Source organism: Phaethon lepturus, unplaced genomic scaffold (assembly GCF_000687285.1).
Source record: "Phaethon lepturus isolate BGI_N335 unplaced genomic scaffold, ASM68728v1 scaffold25645, whole genome shotgun sequence".
NCBI classification, from domain to species: Eukaryota; Metazoa; Chordata; class Aves; order Phaethontiformes; family Phaethontidae; genus Phaethon; species Phaethon lepturus.
The window spans coordinates 20,349-34,872 of record NW_010538752.1 but is presented as its reverse complement, the minus strand read 5'-3'; the positions used below and the strand labels follow the sequence as shown (position 1 = coordinate 34,872).

The 14,524-nt window shown below is 40.9% G+C and overlaps 1 protein-coding gene across 2 annotated transcripts in view; it reads left to right on the top strand.

The window, feature by feature from the left end:
* CTTN (cortactin) overlaps positions 1-13,967 on the top strand; it is a 23,301-nt gene extending 9,334 nt beyond the window's left edge. The window contains exons 9-16 of one of the 2 annotated variants that reach the window (XM_010286934.1): positions 499-609; positions 2,324-2,379; positions 3,496-3,565; positions 4,118-4,266; positions 11,485-11,574; positions 11,669-11,858; positions 12,759-12,830; positions 13,386-13,967. In XM_010286934.1, the coding sequence (XP_010285236.1) occupies positions 499-609; positions 2,324-2,379; positions 3,496-3,565; positions 4,118-4,266; positions 11,485-11,574; positions 11,669-11,858; positions 12,759-12,830; positions 13,386-13,522 (875 nt within the window). In that variant the 3' untranslated portion in view covers positions 13,523-13,967. The remainder of the gene's footprint in view (positions 1-498; positions 610-2,323; positions 2,380-3,495; positions 3,566-4,117; positions 4,267-11,484; positions 11,575-11,668; positions 11,859-12,758; positions 12,831-13,385) is intronic. The other variant, XM_010286935.1, reaches the window with a different exon arrangement.
* Positions 13,968-14,524: the final 557 nt, after the last annotated feature.

The window sequence follows — 14,524 nt, the reverse complement described above, 5'->3', positions numbered from 1 at the left end:
AGCAGGAATATTCCTTCTTTAAACAATGCTGTGTAGGAGTATCTGGAGGATAGTCTCTGTGGGACCCTATCTTAACACCTCTTTAAAAGTCAGTTCTCTAGTGTACAAATGTTAACCACACTGGTGAAGGAAGCTCATTTTATTCTTTTGTATCCTGTTGTATGTTGTTTTGATGAAAATACTATGTGTGTGTTTGTGTTCATAATGTTGATCAAATGCAAGTGCATTATGTAGTGTGTATGAAAAATACTGAGAAGTGCTTTTTTTCTGTGACTTCAGAATGGTGTTCTTATGTCTGATAAATCATATTGATCTCTTGCTAATCTCAGGTGGAAACTTCTTTTGAATTTACTCTTACAAAAGTGTCTTGAGATTTTTTTTTTTCACCAACCAAAATTATCGGTGATTGAAAATATTGCAAAATGATTTTGAATGTCTCTGACTAAACTTATTTATTTTCCTCCCTTCATTTTAATTTATTACATGTGGCTTTTTCAGACTATAAGAGTGGTTTCGGAGGGAAATTTGGTGTACAGACAGAAAGGCAGGACCCATCTGCTGTGGGGTTTGATTACAAGGAGAAACTAGCCAAGCATGAATCTCAACAAGGCACCGTTTTCACTTGTTACTTTCTTAACAGTGCAGCCACTTCTCACACAGTCCTAAATAGTTGTCTGCGTAGAATGATGCGAGTATTGTGCAGACACTTTCTTGCGCTTCTATTCCTACATGATCTAGCAATGTTCTTCCATTTTATTCTTAAAACGTTACATAAAGCAAGCCTGTATTCAGGAAACAGATATCCAATGTTTCGTTAAAAGCTCTACAACATTACGCATTTAGTTAATAGCTATACATACAGTGTGATAATAACAACATTATTATTAGTATGATGATAAAATGACGTCATGGTTACCAGTTTTAAGAGTCTAAATGTGAAGTTTTGCCTAGATAAATTGGTGGAAAAATAGATAAGGACCATGCATGTAACCATTAACAAGCAATGGGTTATGGCAAGATCATTTAAAAATTATTGTAGTCTTTAAAACAAGAAGTAGGGAATGTTTGTGGTTCTTGGATGAGCAAATACTGTTATAATGCTCTCTTTATTCATTGTGAAATAGTTGGGGTACAAACCATGAATTCCTGGTTTTCCGTTATCTTAAAGTGAGAAGTCTGGATCAGGAAAATGTAAGTGTAGTATATTTATTCTGGCTGAAAATACATACAAAGCTGAAGAAAATGAGGTTGTTCATTCTGATAGTCAATATTTTTCTGTGCTACAGCAACACAAATTCAAACTTTTAGAGCATCAGATATGCCTTAGCAGAGCCCAAGTACAAACACTAAAATAGCTGGCTAGGGGACCCCAAGTGGCTTTGGGACTGAGAGGAGAAGGTGTAATTGTATTCCAGGGACGTATAGGAAAGCCTGTCTGTCTACAGAGTCTAAGGGCACGTTCCTACAGCTCACTGCCACCAGAAAGAGGTGTTTTTCCAGCGACACAGTCTTGCTGCTTCTGTTGCACTGGCTCTGGTGCTCGTCAGACATTTCTCTGATTATAACTCACTAGAAAGAGCAGAAAGCTGCTCTTGTTAGGGTGGTTGTTTTCCTTGTTAATGCCACTAGTGAGTTAAACAGATTTTGGAGTATAACAAGTGCTAGAGTCAGTGAGTGTGTAGCTCAGGGGTGGCGCGGAATAGCATGGCCACCCTATTTCTGTGATGGTGAGTTGTTGCAGGCTCGTGCTGTCTTGTGGAATTGCCCCTTTCCACATGGAGAGCAGGAGTTATTACCAATGGCTTTACTGTTCATCAGTTGGGTTCACGACCAAATCCACTGGAATTAGAAATTTGTTATATTTTCCTGCCATTCATAGAATTTACCAAGTTAAAGAGAACAAAACACCTCTGTGGTCACCGAAGACTGGATATCGCTCCTTTGAGCAAAGCAAAATGGCTTAGATTATATAATTACTGCAGAGGGCTAAGAATTGGTGCTGTGAAAGGCTGTGTTACAGAAGTGATGCATTAGAAGGGCTCATCCCTTATTCCTTGCTTGATACCTTATCAATCCTCAGCTTAATGTTTACTCAAAGAATGCATGTGGCCCACAATCTGTCATCTGCTGGTGTACCTGAAGGCTCTTGCAGTTGTGTATCCTTTCTGCATCAAAAAACAAATTGCATTTTCTTTGGCGGCTGTCACTGTATCTCTGCATGCAGCTGAAATGGCTAACTGCATTTGAAATGGCTATTTGCATTTGGCAGGAAGATGGGAGGGACAACAAACTCTCTACTCTAACCTTTTTATCCTGCTTTTAGATTATTCAAAAGGATTTGGTGGGAAGTATGGTGTGCAGAAAGATAGGATGGATAAGGTAAGTTGCTTAAGAGACCCATGACTTAAATAGTCTGTAGGGATACAAAATAGTCTGGTTAGATCTGTAGTGTTCAGCTCTTTATTTCTGGATACTTCTCCAGCCTAACAGTAGAGTTCTGTGCTTTTCTGAATCTTTAAAAAGCAAGTTTATACACACAGAGCTGATGCCAGTTTATTCACACAGGTATGTGCATATGTATGTGCAGTATATGTATATTTAAGTAGGGAAAACGGAAGCATTGAAATGAAAGAATAGCAAAATTTATATGAAAGAATGAGAAAATCCATTAATTCCACCATTTCAGTCATGTCTTCTAACACATGCCTTGTATCTTGAGGTTGTCCTTTTAGTGGACTGCTTAAAATAGGTGTCTGATATCTACCAACTTTGCCCACATTGATTATCAAGGACCTTCTCTTTAGGAGAATTTATTTTAGTATTCTATTAACAGTGAAAGATAGGGCAGCTGATACCCTCTTTCTACCTCTCCATTTTTAAATTTAAAAAGCTAGAAGATGAAAAAGTCCTCCCTGAGATTTATCTACTGAATAAATTTACTCTCAGCTTTATGTAGGACATTTAAAAGTGAGAAAGTAGCAGAGTCTGAAAGTCTGTAGGATTTTTTTTTTTTCAACTTCGTGCTTCAAGATTCAGGACCATTCATTAAAAAAAAAAACAACCTTGTATTTTGAATGCTATTCTCAAAATAATCCCCCTGTTCTAACAATCTCTTCTTTAAGCGAACTGGATGCTTTTACCTTGGTAGAAATCCTGCATAATGTAAATTAGGACAGCAACAGCTACAAAATAAATGTTTTGGACGGTGCCTTGTTTTTAGTTCCGATAAGTCATCTGTTCATAAACCACATTTTTTTTAATTAATAGGATTTTAATGTGTTTAAACCTGTTGCTGAAGATTAATTCTTATATAGTTTGACTTACAGAAGGATCTATTAAATTTGTCAAATTTTGATTCTTCCTGAGTTTGTTTTGGTCTTATAAAAAAAAAAGCCATAGGAGCAATATAACAATAAAATGTCACAGATTAAGGCTGTCTGAATGTCTTAATGAATTTGTGGTTTTTAAATCTACTCTTTTTCTCCTTATTGATAGAATGCAGCAACTTTTGAAGATATTGAGAAACCAGCATCAACTTATCAGAAGACCAAGCCAATAGAAGCTGGTAAGGCATTGGCCCCAAATCCTTTCTTTGGAGGTAATAATGTTCAAAAGCCCAGAATATTACTGTTGTAGTAGTGAGGAGTAAAACCCATCTGGAGAGGACTGCTCTATCTGCAGGTCTCTAGCAACCTCTACTACTCTCTCCCTCCTCCCTTTAGAGGTTGTTTCAGTTTGTTGCGGGTTTTGGGGTTTTTTTTTTCTTTTTCCCTTAAGGGTCATCAGAGTTGAGGGAGGGAGAATAAAAAGCATCAGAGTGGAGAATAGACTGAGTAGGGGAGTGGAGTGGTGGAGACTGTACCGTGAGGGAGTGGAGGGAGAAGTGTTATAGGAGGTTTTTTTGTAAGAGAAATGTGGTGCACAAGAGGTTTGGACTTGGAAGGAGAGAGGAGAAAGAGGGATAGAAAGACTTTCCTGAATGGGCTGTGAGCTCAGAGAGCAGAAAAGCAGAAACATGTTCAATCCTAGCAGAAATTTGTACCAAAACCTCATTCCAGGCTACCTGTATACAGAACCTTAAACAAAACCATTTGATTAATTTTTTGAAATGTTACAGTTGCTAATAAAACAAGCAGCATCCGAGCTAACTTTGAAAACTTAGCCAAGGAAAAAGAGCAGGAAGACCGACGAAAGGCAGAAGCTGAGAGAGCACAAAGAATGGCCAGGGAGAAACAAGAACAGGAAGAGGCTCGAAGGAAGCTGGAGGTCAGTAAGATTCAAATCCCATTTGAGCAGTGTGTCTGGTGTGTACAATGCAATGTTAGGAGAAAAGAGAATCTTTCAAGAACTGATAATTTCCTTCTTTTCAGCTAGGCTGTAAAGCTCTTTGTGTGTTTGCCTGTGTTTGTGTCTGTGTTTTACCTGTTTGCGACTCCAGCCATCTACCAACATGCACCGTATGTAGATCAGATAGGGTAATAGGGTAACACTCAATACCACATATATTTTTTTATTTATTTTGCTTATCCCAAAATAAGTATGCTAGTCTTGAGCACTAATCTCTGCAGACCTTTTCCTACTGTACTTCTGCCTTTTGGCAATACCAGATTCCCTCGGGCATAGAGGAGCTCATAAGGGGAGAGACATGTGATCCCCAAAAGGCCCTATATGAATGCTTGTTGAAGAACAAGTTTAATACCAGGGTGATAGTTGGTGATGCTGGTTTTTGGAATTGGTGGAAGTATTGTGGAAGGTAGTATCACCCATTGGTATAGCATACACCCGTGAGGTTAGGGGAAATAATCTTCCAAATGTTAACTGAATCTTAGCTTGGTAATTAAGAAAATTAGTTTAGCACTGGCATGGTTAAAAGCTTTGTGATTTTTGTGTTATTCATAAGCAAAATAATTCCAGGAAATGTTTAATCAGAAACTAATCTTACCTTTTATTGAATTTGCATATTTGGGGAAACTGTGCTGCTGAGATGGAAAGACTAGTGTGTTAATAGTAACTTGTCCTTCGTGTCTTGTTCATTTGTTTCGTTACACAATGCCCGAGATGCCTTATCACCAGTGATCCTGAGGGCCTGCTGCCTGCAGCTGTGTAACTTTTCATGCAAGCTGCTGTAGCTGTCTTTGTCCAGAGCCTCTGTGGCAGTTTCCTTTATGGTCCCATGCTGTTATTCTGATTTCATAGCCTCATACCTACAAACCCTGATATTAGGGCAGGGAGTGGAAAGCAATTGATGCTGGTGTAGGAATAGTCCCTCCTTCCCCCTCTTCGCTTCCTGTGTTACAGGTATTAGTTTATGCTAGAGAAGACTAAACATAGGACACAAAAAGATGGTAGTGTTTTAAATTCTGAATAAATGCTACTTAGCCATACATATGCCCTGAGACTTAACAGCCAACCAGGATGCAACACTGATGCCAAAACAGCATGCTCCAACTAGTGGAATAGTGTCCCAAGCAGGAATAGCCAGTAAGGAGATTGAGTGGGTCCTGATGAAAAGTGTGTAGTACTCAAGGAGAAGTGCAGGAACAATGGTCATCCTCGCCATCTGCATCATTGCCACTTGCTATGCTGAAGAGACCGTCCCAGAGGAGAATGCTTGTCTGGGACCTCATCACTGCATTTCCTGGAGTTTTCCTGTTTCCTTCTTCTCTCCTTCTCTTCTTTTGTTTTTATTTTCTGCCAAAAGTATCTTTCATTGTTAGGGCCAATGTATGCCACCAGCTGCAGACCCCACTAATAAATCTTCCTGCATATGAACTTGTCTCAGCATCCTCTGAGAGACATCTGGAATCCAGGAAAGACTATCAGATGGTTTCTCAGATCTTTACTTAACAACAAATGCGGCAGACCCAGTGACTGGTTTCTCAGATGTGGTAGGTACTTCCCCTTAGCAGGATGCTGCTACAGTATGTCAGGGTGTGGTATTCATCCCATTCCATCAGTATGGTCTAATTCGTTGCAAATGTAGACTTGGTGTAAATAATTTGTTTTACAAGTATGAAAAACTAAATGCATGATGGTCTTACAGTAACCTAGCTCCAGATCTTCCTAAACTGACGAAAATACACTGCAGTGAAACTGCATGTTACTTCACATTAACTAAGCTAGCCGAAACCAGCATGGCTGCTAATGGAAACACTTTTGAGCTACCTTGTTCCTTATGCCAGCAAAGCACCTGTATAGTCTCACAAAAGTGGAAAATTAACCCTAACAAATAAAACATCTAGTTAACCCAAATCAGTTCCCCTGCCCAGTTCAATGTTTTGGCTTCTCAACTCTGCTGTTCACAGGTGTGCAGGCAAGTGCTGCTTCTGAGATAGCTCTTTAGTTTTGCTGTGCTGAAACTGCATGGCTCATGTGTCTCCTGTATAGTTTGACTTCTGAAAACTGCTAACTTCCTTTTGAGTTGTCTTTGAAATTTAGGAAATTCTAGCTTTATGGGCTAAATCAAGTCTCTTCATCTAAAGTGATTGCAGCTTTTTTGTTTCCCTTTTTTCTTTCAGCTTGTCACCTCTTTTGCCTTATGGCTTCAAGATGTACAGTGTGAGCATATGTTCACTGCATACATGTATCACAAGATGAATGGGAGTTCATCTTTGTGTATCAGTGATTTCTTCTAACGCTGCCTTTCATCCCTGTGGACTTGTAATACCTTCCCCCAACCACTATTTGTGTTTCTTTACTGTCCTGGAGAAAAACATGTTACACCTTTAACACAGCATCTGCCACTCTCTTAAAGCTGGGAATAGAAGAGGTAAAGAGCTGAAGTTGAGAATTCAGTCTTTCCTATTTGGTAAGGTCAGCGAGCCTGCTCCAGGGTGCCACTCTGAGTGTTGGTCAACTTGGACTGCTCTGTGTCATTCTCAGCATTGGCATCAGCCTCCAGCACTGAGCCACACAGAGAAAAGCTGAACATTTGCCTTGAGGAGAGTCACTTGGTTCCCCTCTCTGCAGAGCGGTAAAGCCGAAATGCATCCAGTCTGTACAGTTACTCTGGGAGCTCTTCACGTGAGGAAAGTTGAATGCCTCAGCAACTGCTCATTCAGAGCCACAGCAAAATGCTTTCAGCATGTGTCGCCACCTTCTTCTGGTGTAGCAGTTAAGCTGGTAGCCCCATAGCTCCTTTAGCTATTGCCAGCCTGTCTCTGCTCCTGAACTGTCCACTGTTCCCATCATGTCTCAGTGTGTTTATGCATCATGAGTATCTAGGTATAACACCTAGTTGTTTCCCTAACAAAGTGATTTTTCATTCCTTACCCTCCACAGTCCTTGTCCTTGCCACCAACGCTGCAACTCTAGTAAAAGAGCTGTAGTGTCTCAGCTCTGGGGTCTGTTCCATGGGGTGACAAAGAATGGGAACAAATACTGGCTTTGGACACAACTTGGAGACAGCCTTGAGGTGTACATTGCTCTTGAAAGTGCATCTTCACTCCTTCAGGAGGTCTCTGTTTTCTTGGCACTTGTTTTCCTCTGTCAGCACATTGGATCTGGATAGCGTTAGGACTGGTGACTTAACAGCAAGTAGCATTGTTATCTTCGCAGGATTTAATTCAGCAGATACTGTCACAGTTCTCCAAATAAGGAAGAACCATGATAAAGGTTGATGGATATCACAAGTGTTGCATTGTTAATAAGGCCGTTGCTGCACCCATGAGATCACTTTGGACAGCCCTTGCTTCCAGTTACTGCCAGGAGTTGCTAAGAAGTATCAGTCCCAAAGGAAAAATGGACTTTCACAGCATTCATCCCGCTCTTTCATTTTTTTCTGAGGTGTGTATTTTCACCTGTCAGTAACTCCATTCCATCATCACTACTTCTGCATCATTCTGAGACAAGGTGTCTGGTGGTTTTAGGACTTCTCAGTTAGCCTGTCTGAAGCTTCTTGGGTCATCTTCAAGATGCTGGTGGCACTTGCTAGGCAACACTCCTCAACCGAGGAGTGTTAACTTCCTTACTTCGGCTTGGCTGTTTCTACCAGATTCTACAAAAGACCAGTTCTTGTAAACAGTGCAGTCCATCCTTGAACGCCTCGGTCTTAAATTGTATGTTCTGAAATAAAAAACGACTCATTGTCACAGAGCAATTACCAACTCTCAGATGGTAAGAGTTCTCTTGTTGCAGGATCCCAGGATACTTTATCCTTAATTCAGTGCTTCACCTCTTGGGCAACTATCTTATGAAAGTGTCTCTCTTCTAGGGCATATGGCAACTCTGATACCTCATGCTGATCTTTTTTGTATTCTATGTATGTTTTTTGCTCTGCATCTTTGCTACAAGCAGGTTGATGTTCCTCAAGGTACAAGGAGGTACTTCATGTGGCGGCAGCCATGTCTCCAGGGGCATGCCCTTTATGTTCCCTCTATCTTGACAAGTAGGGATATCAGTATATTCTAAAATACTGTGTGATTTCATTGGAGCACAGTTGCATTTTCACAAGGAGCAGCAGCTATGTGCCAGTGCTCTGGAGATATGGTCCATTTGTAAATGGGAGGACAGAGCTTTCCTGCTCTCCTTATGAATGATGAAGGTATAATACGATTTAGGAGAGATCCTCTGTTTCCTCAAGGCAGTAGTTGCCCTAAGCGATAGGTGTGGGGAGAACAGGACTCTCTGAAGTTCATACGTGTCAGTCCTTCAGCTCTGATAGTTGAGCTGTCTTGCAGTCCTCGGCGAGAAGTGGGAAATCTGCTCTGGTGGCTGTATGAATTTTTTGGAAGGTTGCACAGCTGACACAGAAAGTATTGATGCTTCTTTTTCAGAGAAGGTTTTGTGTCCAGGCTTGGTCTTGGGTATGACCCTGAGATTGGCCAGATGGACTGGTGTATGCATTTCTCCAAGTACCTCTGCTGCCAAGCGCTGTGGTTAGGATAAGGCAGGACATCATCCTGTTGGCTCTCATTGTCCCAATGTGGCCTGTGCATTTTGGTACCGGGTCTTTGCCTTTCAGTGACTTCTTCAGTTCTCTGTCTGACCTGTAGAACAGTTTGACTGTCTTGCTCATCTCAATCTTGAATCTTCATGCTACAGTTGCTCAGTGGTTCTTTATTAGACGATTCCTATTCCAAGCCAGTTGGAGCCATTTTTTTAACCAGTGAAGAGGAAGTACTGATCACGTGTATCTTGCAAAGTAGTCAGGCTTTTTGCTTAGTATTCCCTTCCGTTGCATGGGTTTGTAGTCTGGGCCGAGAGGGGGAAGAAGTTCAGCTTCTCCATTAGCTCTCTTGCCATTCATTTTGGGTGATCATATGCTGATAAGTATGATCTGTAGATGGAGGGTGGTGAAATTAGGCTTTTGCTAGCTATTTTAGCTTTTCATTGAGGTTTTCTCCTGCTGAGGAAACAAGTTCTCCAGAAGGGTAACACAGGTTCTCATGAGTCATTGAACTGCTACGTCTCCCCCCGCCCCGTCTCAAAAATGAGTTTCTTTACTGTTATCTTTGCTGTAAGTGTGGGTTAAATTCAAGCCATTATGGTTGATTTTTCTTATGCTTCATCAAAGATTCTGTTGCCTGGACACATTTGAAGTTTTTTTCGAAAGCTGGTATTTAAATTTCACTGTAACCAGATGATTAATGTTCTTCTAGACTGAACATCTCCATGGTTAATTGTGTGATTCTGCAGACACTGAGGGAGGGAGGATGAGGTTAAGGGGAAGCTGAAACAGCACTGGCAGCACTGCCCCTTGATCACAACCTGAGCATGAAAAGGGGAGGGATGTAAGCACACCATCCACAGATGCTGTAAAGGGTGGGGATGGACCTTGACTTAAGTGAACTTTATTTCTTGAAGTGAACTTCCTTGCACAGACAGAGAGTTCTCTCACTTTAAGGAAGTATGTGGGCATATGTACTCCCACAATGGGAATGTACATATGGACTGCATTCCTTCAAGAGCCCTGTTTACTGGTAATCCTTTTTCTGTTTTGCTTTTCACATAAGTCACAAATGGTGTGCAGGGAGCTCTTCTTTAACTGCTGGTTTGAATTGACGGGTGCCTCACAATTTAGTTAGCCTCTGCTACCTTAGAGAATCAAGGTAGGACGCTCTTTCACATGGAGCGTTCCAGTGTGAAAGAAACCTAGCCTGAGGGGGGACATTCAATTTAAATGTTTTATGGCAGTTATGCTGTGGCTATCCCAAACTGTAGGCTGGATTGCAGATCTGTTTCCTGGGACAAATCATTCAAATTGTTCCCGTGTTGGACATTGTTAATGGTTTGATACTACTTAATTTGTCCCCAAACTTAGATTTGACTTGTAATAAACGCTTTGCTGTGCTTTTTTAAATGTAGCACAGGAGTTTAAAGTGGGAGAGGACCGTTCGCCTCAGGACAGATTTTTTTCCAGAAAGCACAGCATTAACTTCAATTTGTCTTCAAAACTGGCTCCGTTCTCAAGACACGCTTTGCTTGCTTTGTTAGATGTATTTTTTCTGAGCTGTGACAAAGGAAAGGAAGAATTTTTTCCTAGCAGAGTCCTATCGCTTCATCTCTGGACTACACTTTCTCCTGGGATCCTTTGGGGAGTCACAGCCTGATGGACCTAAACTACTGGAGTGTGCAGTCTCCCATAATATTTATTCTCTCTTATTTTTTGCAATAAAGAAAAAAGTTTGGCCCTAGATCCACAGTTTTCTTTTTCCCTATGGTAAAGAGAGGCAAAATGAAGTAGCTAGCTTATAGTCTTTTTTTAAGTCATGCAAGCAATGTAGTGTTTCTTGCTCTATGGTATCCTGGCTTCCTAATGAATGGCTTTCTAATGATGATTGTGGATTTGCCCTCTGAATCACCGGTGGGATGGCACAGCGTGAAGCGCTTGAGTGCCAGAACACTTCATTCAGATCCCCGTTCTTTGTCTTGCAGAATACAATAGCAATACTGCTTTTATTTCTACCACATATAACTCTTGGGAACGTTTGAATCCCCTCATTGTCGGTATATAGGACTTAATTTTGCCCGAGCTATTCAGTCTTTTGCCTTGACAGGTGTTTTGCAGACCTGCAAGAGCTTGCAGGATTGTTTCTCATCAAAGATAATAAATCAGTTGTATAATTAGAACATGCAGGCTCCAGGTTCTCTAAACTTGTGCTAAAATGGGACATGAGGCCCAGCCAGCCTAATGAACTGAATGAATTTATTGAACATAGAAACCCTGCAGCTCCTATGGAAGTGTGCCAAAGAACATTGGGTACTCTGTTTTTAAACACATGTATGCACACATACTATGTGTTTTCTGTTTCTTCACTTTTTTCTCTTCTGCTTTGCTGTATTTCTGGGGCTTTACTGTACAGCCAGTCTAAACCTTCAGGCAGGTCTAACGATCCAGCCGGTTCCATCCTCTTCAGTTTTGTGCTCACATCAGTTCATTGCAGAATATGCTGTCTGTCTGTCTTAATGGAAGATCATTTCTTGTTCGGTGTCATGACACTGGTGATTAAACTGCACTGAAGTTTTTCTTGCCCTTCAATTTAGGAACAAGCTAAAGCCAAAAAACAAACTCCACCACCATCTCCTACCACACAGCTGGCTGAGCAGAAGGCACCCTCAAGCCCACTCTACGAGGTTTGTTAGAATCACTTTCAGTACCTGGTTTTTGATCCTAAGTGTAGGAACCTTTTTTTACAAAACCCTGACGAACCTCACCGTATTTCTGCAGGACGCAGTTTCCTATGAAGCAGAGTCTGCCTACAAGAATTCCAGTGCAACATACTCAGCTGCACGTGAGCCAGAGGCCGGATACAAAGCTGCAGAGTCGGACTACCAAGAAGCTGTGAGTCAGCGAGAGGCAGAATATGAACCGGAGACTGTCTATGAAGTGGCAGGGGCAGGAGACCATTACCAAGCAGGTAGAGTGTTTGTTTCTGATATGAAACCCTTTAAGACAAAGATTATTTCCTTGGGCAGTGACTTAATGCATAGCTGTGCTGATAGCAAGCTGTCCTAGTTTTCGAAAGTTTTAGTCTGATGAGACTTTCTAGATTCTTCTCCAACAAACATCAATTAGGAAATTAAGATATGGCTAGGGCAAGGTTGAAATTACTTAACTTCTGTGAGATGGTTTTAGAATAATTACAATGCTCTCTAGAGTGTCAGTTCAAATAGAAATGTAGGGGTAACCATTTCCATCCTGTGTAATGCAGCTCAACTTCAGAAGAAAGCACAGATATGGAGATTAAATGTGTGTTGAGCCAGCACTGGCTTAACATGCAAAAATTCTGTCAAGAGTTCTTGGACTTTGAGATTCATGAGGGAACGGAGTAAAGGTGTCGGAAACTAATGAAACTGAAATTCCCATTTTTCTCATCTCTTCTGATTACTAAATGAGGGGTGAAGAACCTGCTTGCTCTGATATGAAAGCCTGGAAATTTTAAACAGGGCCCTTCCTCCCCCCACCCAACATGTACCCTTAACAAAGTAGTAAATGGTCTCTTACACAGTGATCTTGGGCTCAGTTGTTTTGTCACATTTTACAAAAGTGTTATAGGGCTGATGGTTTTTATTTTATACTGTATTAAATGCCTACTTGTGAGTGCTTCCTTTCAGGCTTTAATTGTGTGTGACTTAGGGAAAAAAATCCATTTCAGAAGGTATGTCAGCACTGCTAGAAACTTGCATAGTTTGTTCCCTGCTTCTTGTGTGGGTTAGCAGTAGAATTAAAGGAGAAGCACCATAGAAAAGAACTCGGGGTGATGGATAGGTAGTGTGCTTCGTGCTTTTAATTTGTTTTTCCCTCTCTCTTTCTTTAGAAGAAAATGCTTATGATGAATATGAAAATGAACTTGGAATTACAGCCATAGCCCTTTATGATTATCAAGCTGGTAAGCAAAGCTCTTGGTTTTTAACCATGTCTTTGAAAACTCTGCACAGATAAGCCTGGTTTTTCCTTTGCCTTTCGTCTTGTAGTAATATATGAAATTAAGATGCAAAGAATTAGGAATTCAGTGATTTAGCAATAGCATTGAGATACTTTTGAAGACTTCTAGCCACTGATACTGGAAATGGTGAGAGTTTTCAAAATCTTTTCTAACCAAGTGTTAACACTCTTGATAAGCCCTTGGCATGTGTAGTTGTTTAAAGTCTTGACTGGTTAATTCTGAGGAGAGATCAAGAAAGTGGTTCTTGGTGTGTTAGGTGGCAATTGCTGCTCTAAGTTAGAAATGCACCCAAAATGCAGTAGATGAGGACCAACTACCTCATTGCTCCAGAGGATGAGAAAGCGTCCGTCTTTACAGATTGTCATTGCCCGGTGCCCTGATGGGAGAGAGGAAGGTGATGGCTGTCTGTGTTATTTTTAACGATGGTGCGTTGCTAGGTGAGATTGTAGTGTGGACTGCTCCTGTGTGAATACTGAGCCTCTTCAACTCTCTCTCCAGCGGGTGATGACGAGATTTCCTTTGACCCAGATGACATCATCACAAATATAGAAATGATCGATGACGGCTGGTGGAGGGGTGTCTGCAAAGGCCGATACGGGTTGTTCCCTGCGAATTACGTGGAGCTGAGACAATAAAGACTATTGTCTACTGGTTATGCCTTAATTCCCCAGTCAATAAATCTGACTTAATACACTACAAATCATGATGCTTTTCTGAGGATGGAGGGGTATATACATATTGCTTTTATATTTAATACTTTGCTGATGCTTTTTAAAATGTTTATGCCACAGAAATCGCTAATATATTGTAACTACTGTGTTCTTCACTAAGGCTCTTAAAATGATTTTCATCCATTTGGAAACATTTCTTCTCTGCCAAATTAGCAATTGTCAGAAAAAGCCTTTTCAAGGACAGTTAGCTGTCTGTCATAATATTGCATGTTTTACTCATAAGTAAGTGAGCAGATATACTTAGCGTTTAAGTCTAGTTAGTCTTCCACTAAATGTTTTCAGCTAAGAAAATCATGGCTATGCAGGTTATTTGCCTTTCCACTAAGCAGGAGTGGGGAGGACTAGAGCAGTGCATAAGTTTTTTCTTTTCTTTTCCAAATAGTGTGTGAAAAAGCAAAGAGAATGCTTGAAAGTTGCAGCAAATGGCAGTTAATAAAATACTGTCCAGTATTTATGGAATATTGTTACGAAGGAAACAGTCTGGTTACTTTTTCCTTCTCTTTTAAAGTGAAGTTCCTTGGCTCTTGCATTATTTGTTTTCCCCTGCTCTTCTGTCTATGTTATCACAGAGGAGGGCTGCAAACACACTCCAGCAGTGATTGTCCCCAATTTCTTTACTTTTTGTGTTTGTGTTACCCGCCCCCCCCTCTTTCCCATGAAAACTTGAAGAAGTTACTACGTAAGTGTTGAGTCACCTGGTGAGATTCCTACTTGTTCAAAGGGGAACTGGCCTCCTGTGTGACTGTGTGACTGCCTGCAGGAATAGCCTCATTGCTTTAAAGGGGAGAAAAAGAGCGGGATGGAATTGCAGTTGTGTTGTGTGCAGTACATCCTTTGCTCATACAGGGAGTGGCCTGCTGTGCAGCGGACATTTCGTGTAACCGTATTTGAGTCAAGGAATGTTAA